At 35.5% G+C, this 23,297-nt stretch overlaps 3 protein-coding genes across 5 annotated transcripts; all 3 read left to right on the forward strand.

The window, feature by feature from the left end:
• Window positions 1–594: 594 nt before the first annotated feature.
• Window positions 595–2,874, forward strand: LOC116173670 (enoyl-CoA delta isomerase 1, mitochondrial-like). 3 transcript variants are annotated; one of them, XM_031491307.1, is made up of 5 exons: window positions 595–676; window positions 723–868; window positions 924–1,070; window positions 1,124–1,471; window positions 2,040–2,874. In XM_031491307.1, the coding sequence occupies exons 2-5, from the start codon at window positions 761–763 to the stop codon at window positions 2,163–2,165; spliced, it is 729 nt and encodes a 242-aa protein (XP_031347167.1). In that variant the 5' UTR covers window positions 595–676; window positions 723–760; the 3' UTR covers window positions 2,166–2,874. The 3 variants fall into 3 exon arrangements, 2 of the variants coding, with proteins under 2 accessions (XP_031347167.1, XP_031347166.1); XR_004145971.1 differs by adding an exon at window positions 1,521–1,842 and having other exon boundaries at window positions 600–868; XM_031491306.1 differs by having other exon boundaries at window positions 602–868.
• Window positions 2,875–6,799: 3,925 nt separating this feature from the next.
• Window positions 6,800–10,933, forward strand: LOC116173671 (enoyl-CoA delta isomerase 1, mitochondrial-like). The gene is made up of 4 exons (XM_031491308.1): window positions 6,800–7,657; window positions 7,711–7,857; window positions 7,910–8,257; window positions 9,425–10,933. The coding sequence occupies exons 1-4, from the start codon at window positions 7,418–7,420 to the stop codon at window positions 9,542–9,544; spliced, it is 855 nt and encodes a 284-aa protein (XP_031347168.1). The 5' UTR covers window positions 6,800–7,417; the 3' UTR covers window positions 9,545–10,933.
• Window positions 10,856–11,600, forward strand: LOC116173672 (probable prefoldin subunit 4). Its single transcript, XM_031491309.1, has 3 exons — window positions 10,856–10,950; window positions 11,007–11,111; window positions 11,159–11,600. The coding sequence occupies exons 1-3, from the start codon at window positions 10,933–10,935 to the stop codon at window positions 11,426–11,428; spliced, it is 393 nt and encodes a 130-aa protein (XP_031347169.1). The 5' UTR covers window positions 10,856–10,932; the 3' UTR covers window positions 11,429–11,600.
• The last annotated feature ends 11,697 nt before the right edge of the window (window positions 11,601–23,297 follow it).

Raw genomic sequence — 23,297 nt, forward strand, 5'->3', positions numbered from 1 at the left:
ACGACAGACCGATTCTGAGAAAACGACCCCCTCTTGTGCAGCGCTGACTTTCTATCTTCGTTGAAAGCACTAACCACCGGACAAGTTCTAATCGTTAGTGTTTCGTTAGTGCCTCTCAGTGCTTCATAACTCGCATCAGCACGACCGGCCGTTTTTTTAGAAAACGACCCCCTCTTGTGCAGTGATGACTGCCTACCCTCGTTGAAAGCACTAACGAGAGGGCAAGTGCCAATCGTTACTGCTTCGTTAGTGCCTCTTAGTGCTTTATAACTTGCACCAGTACGTTTCTGAGAAAACGACCCCCTTTTGTGCAGTGCTGACTTACTACCCTCGTTGAAAACACTAACGAGCGGAAAAGTGACAATCGTTAGTGCTTTGTTAGTGTCTCTTTATTATTAAATAATATATTAAATTGCAATAATGTAGAAATAAAAAAATTTTTTTTTGCCATTATCTCACTAGGATTGCATTGCCCTTATATGTTCGCTGTACTGTAAAGTCAAGGTGAGACGGACACTAGAACCTTTATGTCTAGATTTTTTGAAGCAAAGGTCACATCATTATCTTATCACGGTTGTTTTATTTGCAATAACTGCAAAATTGCACGTTAGTTTCGACCGTAATGTATAGGTATGTGTGCAAAACCATGTTACGACGATTGTTCCTCTCAAAAAAGGTATCCTATCAAGCTCGTTTGTTTAGTGGTAACTTTAGGTACTTAGAAGTGCTCAACAACGAAAATAACGTCGCTATCGTTACAATGAAACGCGCACCAGTAAATACCCTAAACTCTGAACTTCTGTCTGAGATTTCAAGCGTTTTGACCAATTTAGACGAAACCAAGTGTTCAGGAATGGTTTTAACATCGGTACGCATATTCAGAAATTCGCTAGCAGACTTTTGTGTACGTTTTATCGTTACAGTTTTCCGATAAAGTGTTTTCTAGCGGACTGGATTTTAACGAAATGTATGAGTCGAGACCAGCGACGATACGGACGTTAGTTTCTACAATTTTGGAGGTCATCATAAAACTGTACGGTAGTCCGTTTCCAACGGTGGCTGTAATTACTGTGCGAATTTTCGAAGAGTGATACACAGAATTTGATACCTAGCATTCTTTTAGGGTCACGCGCCATCAGGCGGTTGTGTGCTGAGTTTGTGCTGTGAATATCGCATAATGGTTCAAAATTTTCAAATTGGATTGAACGTTGTTAAGTTGGGATATAGTACCCCTTTATCAATTGTACAGTTGATGGTAAACACAATCGGTCATAGAAACGCGGAACTGGCATTAACATCAGGTAGACTTTTTACCACAAATGAAGCATTGCGAGTGGGATTGATTGATGAAATTGCAAAGGATAGAGCTAGCGCATTTGATAAAGCAAATGATTTTCTGAATCAGTTCAAAGTGATACCTCCAATAGCCAGGCATTTTACGAAACAGAGTATGAGGAGAGCACTTCTACAGGTGAGTTTTCGTTATCAATTGTAGCCAATTCCTCCCATACTCGATTAAGCATGGCCACCTCGCTGACAGCTGCTCCTTGTCGATCACGGACCAATCCAAGGGTTAGTACGTACTCATATTACAACCAAATCAATCAGCTCAATGATCAACTTGGTAAAAACATGGCGGACATGGAGCATTATGTCCTGACTGTCCTTTAACAGTCACTATAGTGGCACAGATAAAACACTCAATCTGTGGTAATGGTAATTAGCCAAACTGTCATCTAGCGGCAACGAATGTCGAATAGTAACTATACAATGCACTTGTTCCTCCGATAACCGCACCGCACACCGCAGCTATCGATATTTAAGATAATATACTACTCTGTGGTATGTATGTTCATTTTGGTACACTGTGTATTATCTTGACTGAAGTGGTACTCTGCGATCAAAAATGAGTTGCTGTCGAGTCACCTTTGAAATTTTTGTTTACATGGGAATTGAACTTCTGAAGGCGATTTGACAGCAACTCATTTTTGATCGCCCGTTATAAATATGTTAGTAATAATGCATTATTTTGATTACAGGACGTTTCAATTAACGGAAAAATATACGTTGAGGATTTCGTCTCGTTAATCTCGCGACCTAAAGTACAAGAATTAATCGCTGCCTATATGGCAAATATGAAAAATAAAAAGAAGAATTCCAATTAATGTTGACAATTTTTAAAAATCGACCAGGGGTACTTTTACATAGGATTATAACATAACTAAAAATTGTCGACCCATTTTGGTAACTGAGCAGGATTGTAGAAGATGAGCAGGCGGAGAAAAAAACTGCAACATAGTTTTTGACTTCCGGTTTCGTTAGAAGGAGGGGGGGGGGGTTTCTATAAATAATTGTCCAATTTCCAAGGTTTTCAAGATATACGATATTGAAGATCAATCTACTTTTTGTCAAAACATTTGCTTCCAGTCTTGATTAAACCTGGAAGTTTCGTTGAGTCACCGCATTGAAACAAAAGTTTCCACTACAGTTTTCATAGAACTTTTGCTAATCACCTAAATCAATTAACTAAACTTGATCTGCTAAGGTAAGTGGTTCCAGAAATCGGTTTCTGGTTTCCTCCAAGGGGCGTGGAGAAAAATGAAGTAGGTGGTATGAATCCACTGCTTCGGGGATGTACCTAATCAAAAATCTCAAACATGGGATCTTCTCCCCCTCCCCCTTCTCTCGTTATGGTCACATCTCGGGGGCGAGTTTACCTGCTAACTAGTAACTGTTCCTAACCCAGTCTTGAAGTCATATCTATATTTTGTAACGTATCCAAATAAGTATCTGAAATAATTGTAGGTAGAAGGATTTTCACTGTTTGTAAACTTCTTTGTCTAAAAAGTATTAAATAAACACAATTGAAATTTATATTCAATTTTCAATTTATATTTAATTTTTTTCAATTTTTTTTGCAAGTCAATACTTACCACTTTTGTTCAAAATTGAGGAGAATTCGACATCATAGCTAATCCTAATTATAAGTTTGAGTTCGTCATCGACTTAACTTTGAGCACCATTAGTGAATTTTAAAAAAAGAGCGGCAAATTGTAACTTATTGCATTATAATTCGAGACCCATTGCAGGAGCAAAACTTTCTTCAAGATTTGCAGGCATACCCCACAGTCCTGTTTTCCTATTCGTTTATAAATGCAATGGAATATCATAATCGGATCGAAAAGCTACCATCTAACTCGTTAGAGCGCGAAGGCAGAAATCAACGAGTAAAAAATGAGGAGAGTATGTCACGGCAACGGTGACAGGAAACTCGCCATCATATTAATTTCTCTGCGCTGATCAGTGATTTTGCCAAATGATCATAGACATAGGTATGCTAATTCTCATATGTCTATGGTGATCACGGATAGAGGGCACTTTATTGAGACAATGGCGACAATAAGGAGACAAGCCGCCATATGGCATTGAAAATTCAAATTAGAAGTAGGCAACGCACAATACGCGTATGACATGTGTTGCGTACACTATGCAACATAACGAGTATCTATACATATACTTGATGCAACATGGTCGCCGATCTCAACAACCAATCAAAAATTATATACCTACTCTATTAGCGCAACTGTCTCGTATAAAGTACCGTGCTTGTATAAAGACAGTGCGACCGTAATGCTCCATTTCGGCCATGTTCTTTTCATTTAGCTGTATGGTTTAACCGAGTTTGCAGCATATTTATTGGACTTTATACCAAGAGTTTCTAACGCGCGTAACTGAGCTTCTAGATTATCGTACAACAAAGGAAGATCTACTTTATTGTCCGAAAAACTGTTATTGATCACTAATTTTAGCAAGTTCCGCACGTACACTTCTATCTGCAAATCGTCCCGCCCGAATCTCGAAATTAAACAGTTCACGATTTTAGCATAATTGTCCCCGGTGGCAGGAAAACTATCAACTAATTGCCTTGCACTACTACCCATCAAAGTACTTTGCACCAGATATTCCACTTTGTCATTTAAATGTATATTTTTTATTTATTTTATTTATTTATACTTTATTAGATAATATTTACAAAGAAATTCTTATCTAAGAGGCGAGGTATCGGTACTAACCGTCTTTCAACCCTACCAAAAATATGAAGCAACTATATGTAAGATTAAGTATACTTACTATAAATGAATGAAATTTAAGTACAAAAAAAGAAAGAGAAAAAGGAGTATATATTCTGACTACTCAGATATTGGCTTGATTGTTTAACAATTTTAACTTTAACTGCTTTTTGAAGCTCTTAACAGAAGTACAATTTCGATAAATTATTCTGATATTATTTAGGAGTTTACAAGCTATACAGGGTGGTGACTTGCGTAACGCATCATAGGGATTTCAATGTAAAATTCATAACATGCGATTATTGGCTCCCCAAATTATTTTAGAGCAAAAATGTATTAAAGTTTTTTGTGGAAACAATTTTTTTACGTCAATCAACCGTATTAGTTTTCAATTTTTTTCACATAAAGACGGAAAATTGGAAAAATAAAACCCGCATCTTTATCAATAATCTGCGATGCCAAGGAATTTTCTAAAACAAAAAGATATCCAGTTATCAATTAGCAGCAGTTCGAAATGGATTTTATGATCGACTTGGTTACTGTCTTGCAGATAATGGTGACTTATTCGAACATTTATTGTAAATTGTTATATTAGGAAACCGATTTTAGTAATTTGGTCTTTCTTTATGTTGAATTCGCTGTTCTAAATATAATACTTTTTTATGTCTTACTAACCTATTATAGCACATTTTATATCTGTGATACGCGGGCATAAAGTACCACTTTATGCCCTAGGGCATTAAGTATCACCATAGTAACTCATTTATACTTAATGATAAAACAAACAAGTATTTGCAGGCCATTGAAAATTAGAAACGTCAATTATTAATTGTCAATACCTACTAAATCACAAGATTGGCCTTATTTCGAATAGTTTCTGGAACCTCCTCCTCTATCACAATGAATTGAATTATTTAAAATTACGTTTGACGTTTGGATAGTTTTAATCACATTAACAAATTCGAACCACGCATACTCGATCAAACATAATGAATTATTTTGTAAACGAATTTTGGCGAAGAAAACTATTTGTAAAACATAAAATTTTGTATGTACCACGGGCATAAACTGATGTCTATACTCTCGGGCGACTAAAAAGCTCTCGGGCCATAGGCCCTCGAGCTTTTTAACTCGTCGCCCTCGAGAATATAAACATCACTATTATGCCCTTAATACATAAATAACTATTATAGAATTTGATTTGTTTTATAGCAGACATTCCATGGCATGACGGATATTGGCGTAGTTTTTGTATTATTAAATTCCACGGCATCACTGATTATTGAAAAAGATGGGGGTTTTATTTTTCCAATTTTCCGTTTTTATTATGCAAAAAATTGAAAACTAATACGGTTGATTGCCGTAAAAAAATTTTTCCTATAAAAAACCTTAATACATTTTTGCTCTAAAATAATTTGGGGAGCCAATAATCGCATGTTATGAATTTTACATTTAAATCCCTATGATGCGTTAGGCAAGTCACCACCCTGTATACTGAAATCCGGATATCCGGATCGTTGTGGACCTTTTGCAACTGGGACCAGAAGGGCAACCAATTTCTAATACTCCCGTCAAACTTCTTAAGCTCTAGAGTAGGTAATTTAAATTTGCGCCTACCTGATCTGCCGCCTACATCACTTTCCGAGGCTACGGAGTTTACCTCTTCACCTAACTCGCTCCGCGGCTTCTGTAGGAAATCCTCGGCTTAAGCGTTCAAGTCAGTGAATTTCCTACTGTAAACTTCAATGTAGGGCAAGCGAATAGCACCTTTAAAATTGTGACAGCGCGTGTATGCTGCCATAATTTTTGAATTATACCATCCATCTCTGCCAACAATTCTGCTTCACTTCCATCACTTTCCAATAGGGACTGGTATATCTCGCTGTCAATTCTTCTTAGATCATCATATTTTTGTTTCAAAATACCCAGCGATACAGAGATTAAACGTGCCTTTCCTTCCGCCGCCGATAAAAAGTCTTCTAATTCTTTCGCCGATTTAGTGAAGGTGGTACGGAGTACTCTACGATGCCTTTTGTATTGATCCATGATTGTCAATGTACACCTGAACAAACTGTATACGTTTTTTACTGCAGACAACAGTCGAAAACAATTATTCCAGCCAGGGGAAAAAGCCGGTCCTGTCACGGTCACCAAATGTTCAATGATTAACGCAAAACTATCCGGCGTACGTTAATTACACGGTTCGATTGTAGAACAAAAGTCTAAAACTCTTAAAATTCTTCTATTCTAATTTATACAGACCTTTATAAAAAATAATCGTTTCAGTCACGTCAAAAACTTTATTAAGTAATCAATGCCATCTCATATCTGATCAAATATTAGTTAATTCTAGGTATCTCTGACAATTATTGGTCTATATAATTTTAGTCTAAAAAGGTGGGTTTATAGCTCTCCGTTCATCCGTTGCGTTGATCCGTCAAACGGATAGTACAATTTTGTTAAGGTTCATAGCAATCCGTCCACAGTGTACATTTGCAACGTATAACCATAACCTAAATTTTATTTTGTACTGTACCCTCCGTGATTTTCAGTATGTAAAAATAGTACGAAAGTAAGAACACGTTGCTATCTGAATATCACCGTGAAGAACGAATAGGCGAACACTGTTAACGTACCAAACATAACCTCACTCTTGTTAAAAACGGACCAACGGAAACGTAAATGTTCAACTTCAACCAACTTTTCCGTCGTAAACGGACGACGTACGATTTAAAAATTTGCTGTCTTCTGATTGGCTAACGGACAAACGGAAACGTATGAACGGAAAGCTATGAACTTACCTTAGATACATTCTCAATTGGAGAAGGTCAGGCTAATTAACAATGTATTTGATGTGGGAAAGAATGTGGAGTTGCTTTTAAATCTATCTGAATGGGCCACTCTTAAAGCTTATCAAATTTTGTATTAGACTAACATCAGGTTAAAATTATTCAAATTCATATTCCTTCGATTTGTTATGTAGGTATTGTAGATGTGATGATGAATGTCTCACAGTTACCTACCTCAATATCTTATGTCCAGACTTCGCCCCATATTTACCCTCTGTAAGCAAAATGATTCGAAATTTTCTTCAGTTCTAGAGGAACACGGTTATTGTTGCATGCAAGATTGTATTACATACACTGGTGTTCGGAATTTGTGTTCTGCTTGATTTTTGTTAGCGCGGGAGGATTGACTTGGGTTACGTCAAAATATAAAAATAGCGATTTTTTATTTGAAGGCCGCGTCTTTAATCATAGTAACGATGTTTGGATCCTCGTTATCAACGCACACATGATATTTAACTTCAGTGCCAGTGCCACTCACATTTTAGATAAAATAGTGAAATGTCTACCTATAAGTACGCAACATTGTTTCTTGCTAGAAACATTTCCGTTAATCAAACTCGGACGTTTTTCAGTAACTTAAAGTGTTTAGATGTTACAATAAATAGGGAGAATGGCGTTGCTTACGTGTTAATGAAACATCCACCGGTAAATACCCTAAATATGCAGCTAATATCGGAGCTCTCACTTACTTTGAGCAATTTAGAAAAATCAAAATGTCAAGGAATGATTTTATCATCGGTGGGCTTTTAAAATTCCTGATGGCATTTTCGTTCAACATTTGATTTTTACAGATTTTCGATAAAGTGTTTTGCAGCGGACTAGACCTAAACGAATTACTCAAACCGAAACCGGAAAGAGTAAAGGGATACTTTTCAACATTCCAAGAGTTGGTCATACAACTTTACGGCAGCTCTTTCCCAACGGTCGCCGCAATGACCGTACGAATTTGATCATAGTCTAGATATCGCTGTGTTTAAAGGTTCGTTTTAGGGGCACTCGCCTGCCGGAGGTTGCGTTCTGGGTATGTGCTGTGAATATCGTGTAATGAAGAAAAATTCGCAAATTGGTATACCCGGGTCACGAATGGGAATTGCCCTTCCTAGATATATTGTCAATCTAATGTCTAGTACAATCGGTCTTAGAAATGCCGAACTGATGTTGACTAAGGGCAAAATATTGAACACTGACGAAGCATTGAAGGTGGGATTGATCGACGAAATCGCCAACGACAGGACTGACGCCATTCGGAAAGCGGAAGATTTTCTAAAAGAATACGAAATGATAGCGCCTTTAGCAAGAGGTATAACTAAACGCATCATAAGAAGGTCAATAATTGAGGTAGGTGCATTTTTACCTACCAGTGTCGCAAGTTTGATTACCTTGATTAAGATGTTCTCCAGATGAGCTTCTGATCATAACAAAAAATACTTAAAACTGAAGTTAATTTGAAATGTTTTTGCAATATTTACAATGGCAATTATAATTCAGTTGTACGAGGCGTGCCATTTTAATAACGAGAATTAATTTTTGTCATATTATTTATACCTACTCCCATGTTTGGAAACGCCTCTGAAAGGTTTCAGATGTAAAGCTCACTTGGTGTTAGATTGCTACAATGGACTCCAAAGCGATGCTCCAATTTCCAAAAGTACAGTGGAGCTTATATATGGAGAGTGTGGCAACGTTGGTATGACACAATTGTCCAAAATCATAACTACTTTCGCAGCAGTATGAATCGCGTGATATAAAATCCACTCATGACGTCTTAATGGGAAAAATTATTGGTGAAGATGGAAATTGCGTTCTTCAGACCGTAGTTTCATTCATTTATTTGGCCATTCACTTAATTATGTTGACGTTGTTTGCTGTTTGTGGTGACTTATGGTTTGTAAACTAACATTTTTTTCGTCGTGAATGGGACAATCGCGGGGTGGTAAATGTCTGTAACCACTTTAGTTACGACACCTAAAGCCCGATTCAAGTTATCGATCACGTCACGGTTAGATTATGGTCCGGTCAATTATTGCAGTTAAGGCCCATTCCTATTGTCGGTCAAGTTACGGTTAGAACATGTTCATAAGTAATATACGCTACAATTGACCAGTCCGTGATCTGACCGTCACGTGACCGATAATGTGAATCGGGTTTAATGCCGTGACTGATCTCCAATCTCAGCTGTAGGCTCGGGTACCCCGGAGGAGAGGTTACCTATTCCAGGGGTAGACTTCTGCTAACAAAAACTCTTCGGTTTAGAATCTTTGTGCGATATGAGTTGCGATTCACTAATTTTCACAAATTTTGTTGTTAACATGGAATGCGCATGAGTTTTTATTTAAAAAAACGGCCACTCTGCATATTTTTATCATAACTATTTAAACTGGTTGTTGAGTACGTACCGCAGGATTTTAAATCTCATTTTATGAAAACATAGGAATGTTCCCATGTGCACTACTTATTCATGCTATGCTTGTAGTACTTACTTATTTGTATTGTGCTTTATTTCAGGATGTCAAAATGAACGGAGCGGCAGACCTTGAAAATTTTGTATCGGTGATCATGCTGCCTGAAGTACAAGAAAAGCTTGACATGTATATGTACAATCTGAAGAATAGAAAAAGAGACTAGAAAGTGCCAATAATCACGAACGTGTTGCCAACGCTGTACAGTGTACAATTGTACATAGCTAGTTTATATTTTACATCAATTGGGAAATTTAAAACATAAATCGTAAAAGCAAAGCTGGCCGTTGATAGTTTTTGTTCCTTGTGTTACTTTTAGTATAGGCACAGAATTAAACACTAACCCCACAGTGTTTAAATCTGTGATATAGGTTTTTTTCGTATAATGTATAATGAAGTTGTGATTATGAATCTGTAGTCTGACATATTTTGCACGAGGGACGAGATACCTACCCGAGGGGAGGGATTCTTCAATTTTAAATGTGCGATTTGAGTCGGAATTCGCTAATTTCCATGTACTTCGTTTGTTTAAATGTTGATCATTGTAATTGTAAACAATGTAAGTTTTTATTCTGTGTCAACGGAATTTATTACACCAAAGATGAGTCACACAAATGTTTTATTACCTGCTTCTAGCCAAACTGGTTCTTTGTTCTAAAACTTGCGTTTAACCTATAGGTCCTAGAACCAGAATATTTCAACTGTATAATAATAATAATGATATAAATATGTATATCTTGTGTTTGTCATTTTCTGTTTTCATGATTTCTTAATTATCTTAAGACATTGGATTTGTTAAATTGATGATAAGGGCACACCGGAAATTCGCAATACATAATTTCTTTTCATGAAGCGATTAATTAACGAATCAACAATATTGCCAGCATAACACGCTATAATTTCAACAAACGGATATGAGACTCAAAAATTAGCGTATAACCTGGAGTTTAGTACACTACATTCTTCTAGAGAACATCATCAGGAGTCAGGACCATCCCATAAGAATGCGGATGTGGTCTTAATATAAAGCTTTCAATCTACGTAAAACAAATCCCCACACAAGGTAATGTAATTAATTAGTAGGTGAATTGAGAGATTATTTTATTCATCTTAGGGCAGAGATCTTAAATCTTCTTAAAATAAATAGTAACATAACTGTATCCAGAGACAGTATTCGTTCAACAAATTTATTAGGAGGTTAATATTTCGCCCCTCTAGAGTATAATAATCTATTAGGAAGCACATTTAATTTAGAGCGATCATAAGAACTTGTCGCTCAAATACAACTTGCTGCAGGTGTTTATATGATTCATTTAAAATTAGGTTTAGTAAATGTTGTAGAAAATGATGACTATCATCAATCATCATGATCTGTACGCTGCAAACTCCCTCTTTTCGAATCGCATTGCACATGACATCGATTTTGATCTGATCCGGGTGCATAGCCACAGCCATCTTCTAAAATTAAAATTCTAACCTTATTTGTTCATTGAATCATTGTGCATATGTATCAATTTAATTAAATAACTTCTCAAGTACAAATAAAACGGCAAAATGTCAACACTACAAGCAGTAAGTTGCTGTTAATAATCCTCGTACCCAACTAAAACACCTTTTTCATTTGACAGGATAGCGATGTGCACATAACTTTCGAAGACCAACAAAAAATCAACCGATTTGCGAGGTTAAACGCCAAACTTGAAGATCTAAAATTTGAAATCAAAGAGAAGGAGGTAGGTACGGTTTAGTTAGTTAGCAAACTTACGTGTGTGTCTCGCAGAATGATCTAAAAAAGTTGGAGGATGCGTGCGACGAAATAATTCTTCTAGACGAAACAGAGAGGATTCCTTACCTGGTAGGCGAAGTGTTTATTTACCAGGACATTGAGAAAACGCAAGCGTGTCTGGAGGAGTCGAAGAATAAAACCGAAACAGAAATTGCAGTTTTGAAATCTAAATCGTCCGAGATTAAGGAGTGGATGGGGGATTTAAAGACTTACTTATATGGGAAATTCGGTAGCAATATAAATTTAGAAGCAGATGAAGAATAACGATAATGGGATATAAATTGTGCGTGTTGGCAAAATCATCTATATTTCTGTGTTGCTTTCATTAATTCTTACCACCTCATGAACGTTTAATTACACAGGATGTCTTGACTAATAGCGTTTAATTGTGAATTAGGTTTTTACAGTGATAATTATATTTTGTTTCTTACTGCTATTTCTGATTATATTACGCCTAATTAAAAATTATGCCATATTAAATCAAATGGGATCACATTTTACTTCATTTTCAGCATTCATTCCTTTAGTTAGGTATAGGGTGGTATCTGCTATACTTGATTGAAAAACTTGGTCAAATCTAATAAGAGGTAACTTCAGGTTTCAGCTATTTGCCACATATTTTGTGGACTCCTAAATCAGATCCATTTGTTTCATTGGGTTTAGTTCTTGGTTTAATTGAAATAAAGTGCAAGTGAGATAATAAGAAATGAGGTGCTTTCAATTGACATATTACACGAGCCACAATGAGATTTGAAATATGGTGAAATTTAGTCTCCTGTACAATTTATTTGTACATTTTTCAGTCAAGTGAAAAGCTCCAAAGCCTCTAGAAGTTTGATTCATTGTATAAGAAGAACCCACTTCTGGAGGTGCTCTGTGTTAGAAATGCAAACAAAAGGGGATTGCACTAGATAAAAAAGTACATAGTATCAATTATAATGACTCATACCCCACTCCTCGATCAGTACTCAGTACCTAATGAATTCAAGAGTATACAGTGATATTCATGTAGAAGTAGAGATAGGGATTTCCTATGTCTACTTTTACATGATAAAAAGTCTCCTGAAAGACGCCTAATTTTATGCAACCAAAATAACTTCTTGAAACAAAGATCTGGCTGTCATATTAATTAATAATTTGCATATTATTGTTGCTTTATCTTCACAGAAAATAAATCTCTTAAGCTCCTTTAACTGTTATTGGCACTATACCAATTCATTGGAAATTTCAGGAGGCTTTTTATCATGTAAAAGTAGACAGGAAATTCCTATAGCAAATCACTACTTCTACATGGATATCACTGTATAGTATTTTTGTTTAATGAATACAAAAAGTACCTTATTTCAAATGTATGAGTTGTTCCCATTGAACTATATACTCTGGAACTGGAACGGCATCGCCCATAAATCAGCCATTGCCAGGGGCCGTGGCGAATTTTTGTGAGAGAGAGATGGGTAGAGGTAGGGTAGGTATCCCTTACCTTGTTTCTCTCACGTGCGCTTATGGGTTGGTTTATACGACGTCTTACATTTTGCTTATTTTTGTCTAAAATAAGTTACTAAGAGATTGGCAAAAATGGTCATCAATTGTGTTGCATATACGTGCAATCATTTTCATAATAAAAATTCAAATATTCAATTTCATGGGTACGTTTTGATAACATTTTTCAACCTCGACGGGCGCATTTAATATTTTTGCGCATGACGGCATTTGCACCGCTCAGATTTCTTTACTAATGTACACTCACACTCATTTATACTGTCCTTATGAATGATAATTCTTCTTTCGCACTCTTTAATACTAATTCAATAGGGCATTCCACTCGCTAGAGAACATCATATGAAGAAAAGCGTTAACGCCGCCAAAACCTATAAAGCCGTTTTGACTTACTAATTTGAATAGAAGTTCCTTATTATTTAATTTTTCACTCAACGTTATAATTGAGACTGCTCACTAATGGGGCGAAAAATACCTTTAAGGATTGATTTTTTTATTTATTACCGATTCCTTCGGCCACAATGAACGTACATTAGGAGGCGTCAAAGTGTAAAGATAAAATATAAAAGCATACACATATCAAACAGGTCCACAAAAGGTAGAGTAGAAAATATCACGGTTTGCATTTTCTTCATACATATCCATCCACATAAGTTACAAACTTTTACAAACTTTTTTATTCCCTATACGAAATATTCCAAAGGATTTGCAGGTCTTGAGTTTTTCTGGGGCAAGTTCCGAAAAATATGGGAGACCTTTTGTAGCAGGTGTAGGTACCTCACATAACTCGGCGTACGTTTCATCTTGGGACAAAACTGGCTTATATAAGTAGCGCAAAGCCTTATAAACCCTCTGGTCCTTATTCAATGCTCTGGTCCAATTACCGTAGTTAGATGCACCAGAAACCTTTCGCTGCTCCACAACGAAATTTGCACTTATGCATTACTCAAGCCGCTCACTGTGGATGTTCCAATGGGTATTTGTCCTGAATTCTTCGATACTGCCGATGGCACAACCAACACTTACAACTGGTGTATTTGGTAGTTACGTTGGATGTGTCAAGGTAGTTCCGGGTAGTTCCGAAAACAAAGGATCCATCGGGCTGTTGGACAAATTCCAGTCGTGTACGAGAAACAAACGTTCCATAAGACCAGCATAAGACATTCGTGTCAATTCGTTTCCTTCTAATGGCAATGCGGTGACCACTACAAGTAAATTGAATTTTTGCTCTTAGAGTAACCATGATTCTTAAACTCATTTTATTCTAAAAAAAAGTGCTTTTTTAAATTTACCTTTATTTCGACGCCAATTGTAATATATTAGGTACCTCCTTGCTAATACCTATATTATGTAATCGGGTACGTTACAAACGAACACAACCAATGTTTATAACTTTATTTTACGTTAATAAGCAAATGGAATGCGTCGAGCCACCATGAATGACATTAGTTGACATTATACTTTTGTAACCACAAAAATCAAGTATGTGAGTGTGTGAGTGAGAAATGGCACAGTTTACCACATTCTTAAGTATATATTTTAAGATATTCCATTAACAAATAGATATTGGCACTTATAAAAGCATCGACAAGCATTTATCTTTATCTTTCTAAGGCCCCGACCTCCCAGTTTATTTACTTATCTGAATTTTTAACCAAATACGTGTGATCGGTCCTACATATGCAATACAAAACAACGTGCCAGACAAGGATGAGAATACCTACGTTATGCTGGTTGCCTAAAATCATTGCGGCACGCGATTTTGGCGCTCGATGCCGTTCCAGTTACAGAGTATACAGGGTGGTGAGTGGTGACTTGCGTAACGCATCATAGGAATTTCAATGTAAAATTCATAACATGCAATTATTGGCTCCCCAAATTATTTTAGAGCAAAAATGTATTAAGGTTTTTTGTAGAAAAAAAATGTTTACGCCATTCAACCGTATTAGTTTTCAATTTTTTGCATAATAAAGACGAAAAATTGGAAAAATAAAACCCCCATCTTTTTCAATAATCTGTGATGCCATGGAATTTTATAACACAAAAACAACTCAATGACAAAAACTACGCCAATATCCGTCATGCCATGGAATGTCTGCTATAAAACAAATCAAATTCTATCAAAACGTATTATATTTAGAACAGCGAAATCAACATAAAGAAAGATCAAATTACTAAAAACGGTTTCCTAATATAACAATTTACAATAAATGTTCGAATAAGTCACCATAAACTGCAATACAGTAACCAAGGTCGATCATAAAATCCATTTCGAACTGCTGCTAATTGATAACTGGATATCTTTTTGTTTTAGAAAATTCCATGACATTGCAGATTATTGAAAAAGATGCGGGTTTTATTTTTCCAATTTTCCGTCTTTATTATGCACAAAATTGAAAACTAATACGGTTGATTGACGTAAAAAATTTTTTTTTACAAAAAACCTTAATACATTTTTGCTCTAAAATAATTTAGGGAGCCAATAATCGCATGTTATGAATTTTACATTGAAATCCCTATGATGCGTTACGCAAGTCACCACCCTGTATAGTTCAATGGTCGTACTATATAGCGTCATAGGTCGTAAAATGGTTTGATTGTATAATGTCATTTTGACGTTGAGTTTATTATTATTATTGTTGTTGTTTATTAAGTTATTAATAAGTTGAGTTATTAATATTAATTCCACGGTGTAAATTCAATTACGCTAACAATACCATCAGAAAAATAGGTACATTCAATAAAGATAAGTGCCACTAATAATTTTTCGTGCTGCTTAGGTAACTGGCAAATAGCGGATTAGGCTTACTGAGCGGTAATGAACGAAACGAAGATGAGAGCGGCAAAGTAAAACTTTAAATCCATCAACGCCTTAACCATGTATCCGTACAATAAAATGGATGCGTCAGATCCCTATGCATTAATTGTCCATTAAACGTCCATTTTTGGTTCAGTTTCAGTAATTCATGCACTAATAGACTACCCGTTTTAATAACCCATAAAATTGTTAAAACTTAATAAAACCAACATTTTATTACACTTAATTACACTTTACTCGTTGGGATTTACTGTAACCTATACTTTTCCCTACTTCTAAAACTTACGTCTTTTAAACAACCTCCTTCAAGACGATGGTTTGCAGTATGCCTATGCCCCTATACTATTGTTTCAAATTGCCGAAGGAATCCACGCCTTACTTCTTCCATCTTCTGCGAGTTCCACGCAAAAAAAACTCGTTGAGTAATCCATGAGGATTAAAATTATGTGTTAAAATTTAACGATAATTTATTAGAAAAATGAAGTTTTACGAAAATCAATTTGATCTTAGTTTTGTGATAGGGCCCTAATCTATTTATAATATGATGCTTAAAGTTCCCAAGACCATGAAAGATATGATATTAAAAAACCATTCTGACTTATTAATATACCATATGGAATTTATTTCAATATCAATATAGGTATAGGATATTATGGGAAAGCCTGTATAATATAAATAAACGAAATATTCCCTTTAATAATAGGTACTATTAGAGCCATGTTCTTTAAGTAAGCCGTTTTGAAATTTCTCATCTGCAGAGTTACAAATAGTGTCCACATCACATTTATACATGTGTTGGCGAGTGACAGCCGCCATTATGGATCCATTCGACAGTGTTAAAGGTTGTTTACAAGTGTTTAAAATGCCCCCTCTCATCGCAAGTGCGCCAACTGTGAAGTACGAATAATGCCCTTTCTCCACCAACTTTGTTCCGAAGAGTGTCTGACAACGAAATTTGAGCGAAGGTTCCAACTGCCAAAACAGCAGAAAAATCGAACTTCTCGTGCCATATGCAAGCGGTGGAGCGCTCTATGCAATTGGCAACTGAAGCCTTTTCAAAACTCGTCAGGCGGCGCTAAGAACAGAGATGGTTTCAACCGAACAACGCTGCTATCAAGAGGTTCAATAATTTCCTTTACCTGAAAGTTGATTTTAAGTGGTTTAAAAGTTAAGATTAAGTCCCTAGAGTTACTCTCGTGTGATTGTGACAGGACAATCCCGATTTGAATTTGGATTTTATTGTTTTGTAATTAACGTTTTAATTAAATTTCACTCTCCACTAGACAGGTTTGTTACTTGACGATTATGTGCCATGAGTTTCAATTAGTTTTGATTTTGACAAAACCACATTAATTGCATCTAAATTTACTACATATGACTTATGATGTCATCAAGATGAAACTATTACAATATACCTACCCACGCAAAGGGAGTAACGCGAATAGGCCATACATTTTTTAGTATTTACTTTGTCCCAAGATATTGACCCTTGAAACCCAAGATCAAATCACTTCTGTCCTAAGCATAGGTATTTGTTACGCAAATTTGAGCTCCGAAATTTAGACTTTTTAATGTTTTTGATAGAGTGACTTTTCATAAAATGTAATGTAATTTATGTCCTTCAAAATAACGTACCATTCGATAAGAGGGTGCATATTATGATTCTTGAGTAGGTGATCTGGTGCTATCAAATGTCCTCGTCGCTATTTTAGTAGGTGTATTTTTGCAACACTTTCTTTCTGATCAAAGTTACGAATCATTTAACCATTCTGTATTTATTGTACAATGATTTAACTTAACTAGTGAGTATGAGTATTTGAAATAAACGTCCTGTATATTTACTTTCCATTTCTAATCAAAATGAGCCATTGACTTTTAAACAAAAATTCTACGTATGCTCAAATCCATTAAAACTATAAGCAAGTTATTATCCTGCGGCTCCTAGCCCTTCATCATATTAATGTTTTTTGCGGAAATACGTAGTAAATCTACCTTCGTGCTACTAATACGCGTATGCATTCAGTGTCGACGAAACGAGCATTTTCTCTTACGCTTCCTTTTAATACATCCCTTTGTTGCTTTATTACCACATCTGGGACCCTCTTATATGACATAGTCCGACCCATAAAGGTTATTTTATATCTTTCATTTCTTTTTCATTACATTAGTAAAAAAGTATGAATTGATTTGGAGGTATAATTTCAGGCAGTAAAAGTAATTCGCATCACTGAATAAGCATTTACGTTTTTTTTTATTTTAACAAAGCCTGGTGTAAGCGATCAGTTATAAACTTCTTACTACGTCATTATTGCGGCCATTAAAGTGTTAGTGATCTTTTGGAATGTAAAAGCATTGTACATTTCTTTATTCAATGGTAAAAGTCATCACCTTTTATTCTAGTACGAAGTATAGTAATTACTTTAAAAATTATAAATTTCAGCTTTTCAATAGCTCCTTAAAAAAATAGTGTGCCAACAATATATTATGTTTTTCGCATCATAATCAACATCGTTATTATACTCTAATAATAAATTTATTTAAAACATACAGCAACATCTTTTATGATAGGCAACCAACTTTGCTCAGCAGCACGTTAGTTGGTGGATAAACTGTAATTCAGAGATGTAAGTGTGTGTATAAACATTGAATTTATAACTATCAAATTCAATGGTATAAACATTTTTCGAACCTTCTTTACCTAATATGGCAGTAGAAATCTTTATTAATATTCTCACCAATATTTAATTTGCTTGTTGTCCAAAATATCAATTAAATTCGCCCAAAGTTGAGCACGTTCTTTTATAAAAAGGCGATATTCTCATAATTAAATTTTCTGTGAAACGTTGGAAGCAGGGTCTCTTAAAGGAGTCAAGTCGTGTCTGAGATATTAAACAATGCAAATCATACCGAGAAAATGCGTCACGGTTGTGCCATTTGCTTGCCGAGATATTTTACTCCTCAATGAAGGAAGTTTAATTTACACCGTGTTTTCAAACGACCCAACGTTCATTCCTCTGTTACACCGAAAAAGGACTTTTCCTAGATTTTTAACTTTCATTTCAGTAATAGGGTAGAGAAATAAAGCTTTCAGCGTACCTACTGTTTGATGCATACAAATGATTAATTATTAAAGATCGATCAAGCCTGATTTTAGGATAATTGTATTGCTTGTACCGGCATCGCTCGCGACCATTATTCGCACCCGAAATGAATATTTGCGACACTTATTTCACACCTTTATAATGACCTACTGGAAACTGACATATCTATCATCCCGACTTGGCAAACAATTCAATTTCGTTTTAATTGCATCCTTACAACGGGTCGGCGCTGTATGCAAACTCATTTAAATTTCACCATGTTTGCACATTACGAATAATTTTACACTCATTTACACTTCAGAGAGGATTGTAGGCGCATTTGTCATTTTAATGTTATTAATTTTTAGTTATTTAAAGTTGAGCGAAGTTTTTAATCAAAAATCCCTACTTGATTTTACTAACGCATGCATGCACTTCTCAAACTTGGAGCGCTAGTAAACTTGCTAAGAGGGCGCACTAAATTGCAATAAAAATACATTTCTTTTGGATGCTGGTCTGTGGCAGTTCTCTAAAACTGCTTATTCTTGGGATACCATAGGATCTTTAATTCCGTATGCGATAGAGTAAAAAATCGCTTTATAGCGGTGATGATTAAGTTGTAAGGAAGATCTTAAATCCTCGACCAGATTTTCAAATTCGTTCTACGCCGCTTTTCGAAAACGCTCAATATCGAAAGTATCGACAAAATAAAATCATACGTTAGGCAACACATCATGTATGTACAATCATTCGTCTGAAATCCCTATACAATTGGTACCTGATAGACTTTTTCTATCCCCAACTGCAATGGAGTGCCCTACCCGCTCATCCCTCCTGTTCAAGAGGCCGTTGGCACTTGGTGCCTTCTTATGCTAAAAGTCCCTCAGTCGCCGATTTTCTCGTTAGGTAAAACAGGATGCACCACGAGGTGAAGTTGGCATTTGAGTGGGAAAGGCTGTACCAGAATAAATTAATACTCGAGTTTTCTACATTCTTAGAGACACATCCTGAATACATCGACGCATTCAGTGGGATACACATCAAAGCAGTTTTCTTGTAATTTATTAGTCAATTCGATTTTTTTCTATTCGAATGAAATACATTCAAGGAAGTTTTCTTCCCGGGAGTTGCAGATATCTACTAAAGCCTTATTAAAAAATAAAAAATACGTAGCAAAAGGAAGGGAGGAAGGAAGGGAGAGGGAGCTCAAATGGATAAAAAACACATTCGTACAACTTGAAATAAATCTCGTACTATTTGGAATTGAACATTTATTTCTTCTTTATTTATTCCTTCTTCATTTAACATCAGATTCATATAAACATTAAACGAATGAACAACCTTGACCGTCTTAGTAATAAATAGCCAATTATGGATAGGTACACTAATCTTGCGTATTTTCTGCAAAATACAAATAATAACAAATTGTGACATGAAATTCAATGGTTAATAGTTAGTACAAGAACGAATAAAATGATTACTACCGGTATACACTATTTAAACACCTGTGTTCCTAACCATAAGGGTAGATTACCAAAGGTGGGAAAATAAAATAAAAGCTTAAGATCTGTCACAGTCCAGTTTGTTCTTGGGATATGATCTTCTTCACTTCGGTATCACTTAGTAATAGCACAGATTAAATACAATCTGTGGTAATAGTGTACTATCTTAACTCTCTCCGTATAAAATTAAGATAAGATACGCGGGTAGTAATAGCAGTAAAATCAATTTAGAAATGCTCGTTTATTCAAACAACAAAAGCTCCAACATTGAATCACAAATCAACATTACACAAAATATTCTCATATATGAATGCCCCTAAACGTGTACGTTAAACTTTCCAGAAAACTCCCAATTGACTTCCCCCAAAAGAATAAATCCCAAGTCAATAACTCAATAATGATCGATTTAACTAATTTCTGAATCTTAAAACAGCTTTCCACAAATAAATTGATATTCCGCGCAAAAATTCACACGTTTAAGGCCAATAAGTAAAACATATGAGGCAACTCTTACCTTGAATAAAGTTAAACGTTGCCTCCATGAAACCTAAAAACTATCAAAAATGAACGCTCCCATCTCCCAAGCCGCAGGGCTAGGTATATATAATTAGTTGATTAATGCCTGAAGGACCTCCCTCTACTTTTAATCTGCTTCTATACCAGGTAAGGTACTTAATTGGCCAACCACTTCACAAGGAAGTCGTAGTCTTCAACAACATTCCCGTTTCCAACTCGGGTTTCCCACAAAAACGGCCGCTTGTTATTAGTAGATGTAGATAGTAGATAAACTAAGAACGCCGGCGCCCGCAGGTAACGGTGAATTTAACCAAAGGTTGCAAAACTTTTACGTTGAACAAAAATTTGTATATAAGGTAAAACGTGTCTGGAACTTGAACCCTAAAAGAAATCAACGCTACTTCTTTGAGGACATAAAATTTACCTACCTCTTATATAAGAGGACTAATGAAGTGGCAATTGTCGATGGAAATTACAGTACAACAAATTACAGCCGAAACCTAAAGAAGGTACAGTCTTAGTAAACGAAATGCAACATGGCGGTACTTACGATAAAAGGGAAGAAACGCATATGTATATTGTATAACCTCCACTAGAAGCACGGGTGAATCCCGCCCAAACTAATTACTTCGGATTTCCCAAATTAAAAATTCCATCGCCAGAGATGAATATACGCTGTGTTCAAAATAAGGATCATGGGGATCTCTGAAACGATACGACGATGGTCAAATTACGGAAGAGTTACGCAATTACTTAGTTATTATCATGCTTTTAAGAATACCAGAAAATTCCGATTACTTCCGAAGATATTCCAGAAAAACCGAAATTTGCCGATTTGATTTTTTTTCTGGCGCTATTTGAAGAGATACAAAAAATAGAAAACACTTTCATTGTCAGTTTTTGAGCTCTACAAGACGCCGTTGAGAGATTTTCATTACAACGTTTCGTTTCGGAGAAATCATCATCAACTTCATTTTTTTATATGGATCGTAAAAAAGTACTTACTGTATTGAACTGCGTTTTTTATTAGGAATTTAACGATATATGTCAAACAAGAAAAACAAAAGGTGGAAACTGGTGGTTTCAGCAGGATGCTGCGTCTGCCCACAACGCTCTAATCGTGCCAGAATTTTATTTCTTCTACTTCTACTTCTTTTCATCTTGTTCGATGACATAATGAATCGTTGCCCTTTTCCTGAAACAACTGTGATTACTTTACAGAGCCGGATTTACGTACAAGAACAAGTACGCAATTGTAGGCTCCCAACCCAAGGGGTCCAATTAACATGTCGAGTAGAAAAGGTTGTAAAATGGTCGAGTATATGTTGCTCTTGAAGTATCTAACCTTTACTAAACCTTTTGTAGTGATAGGGGCCCCATCCCTACCTCGTGCTTGGGGCACCGCAAGCTGTAAATCCGGCCCTGTTACTTTAGATTAACTGAAAGCTGGCAGGCTGAACTTATAAACTCATTATATTGGAGAGAGACTGGTAAAAAAAGACAGATTGCTTTTAACGGCAAATCAACTTTTAAACATGAATATTGTGTCATGTTGAAGTTTGATGCTAGAACTAAATTAAGATCAAAATTGAGAATAAGTACAGTTCTCATTTACAGTAAGTAGATCAGGATTAATTTCTCTCTTTTAATAGATTTCGAAATTGATGCAGGTACTGAAGTATTCCTGCAAGATTTATCAATTTTTCCAGCATAAATGTTCGTTCGTTCTATCATTCTCATAAAAGCAAAAATCCATACTTCTCACTTGAAAAGTTGTATGAATAAATCTGTTTGTTAGTAACTTGAATTGGATGCAAGAAATGCAACTTCGTAAAATTGAATTCATGTTATTTCCCTTCAAGTTGAAACGATTTGTTTCGTTATACGAAATGCTTCTCCAAGCTTCAATAACGTTATTTGGATGCACCGTATTTATTACAAAACTAATATAAAATATTATTATTTGTTTCTTTACATGAGGAATGTGTTGTTTTATCTCCCACTATTTCTGGAATATCACCCTTATTTCAACGCATTTTATTCATCTTATCTATAATAGTGGACGCTGGCGACTTTAAGCCATTATCATTTGATAGCGAGTTTAAATCTAGAAAAACGTCCCGAAATGATATTTGTTTTAACGAAACTTTTATCTACGATCTGATCTGATAGGTAATTGAAGTTATTCCGTTTAAATTGTGTCTCATCTCGTTTAATTCGCCTAGTTTCGTGTTGCTGAAATTTCATCAGTAGAAGATGAATTTGTGTTCCATTGTTCCATTTTCTATGCTCACATGAAATTGATCAAACGTAAATTCTATATATAACGGAAAGCAATCACTCTGATGATACTCGATTACTAAAGCTCTGTTATTGCCGTTAGGTTTTCAAGATAACATCAGATGTCGAAATAGACATTGCAATTCCATATAAAATTTTTGAATTGAAAAAATTCATTCGTGCGGATGAAGTATTTCCAGAGATAAGATACTTTTGTAGTTTGTGTGTGTATATTTTATTTTGAATAAGATATTGCGCTTTTAATGAAAGAGCATTCTTTTTTTTAAATTCTCGTGCATATTTGCCAGTAGGATTAAAGTTACAAATCTACGTCTCTTTGGGAACGGCACGGAATGCTGAACTTCCCGCGATTTAGAGAGAAAGAACGGCAATGAAATTGGAAGGAGATCCTCCATAACACTCATTAAACACGATTTTAT

Source organism: Photinus pyralis, unplaced genomic scaffold (genome assembly GCF_008802855.1).
Source record: "Photinus pyralis isolate 1611_PpyrPB1 unplaced genomic scaffold, Ppyr1.3 Ppyr1.4_LG6, whole genome shotgun sequence".
Classification (NCBI taxonomy): domain Eukaryota; kingdom Metazoa; phylum Arthropoda; class Insecta; order Coleoptera; family Lampyridae; genus Photinus; species Photinus pyralis.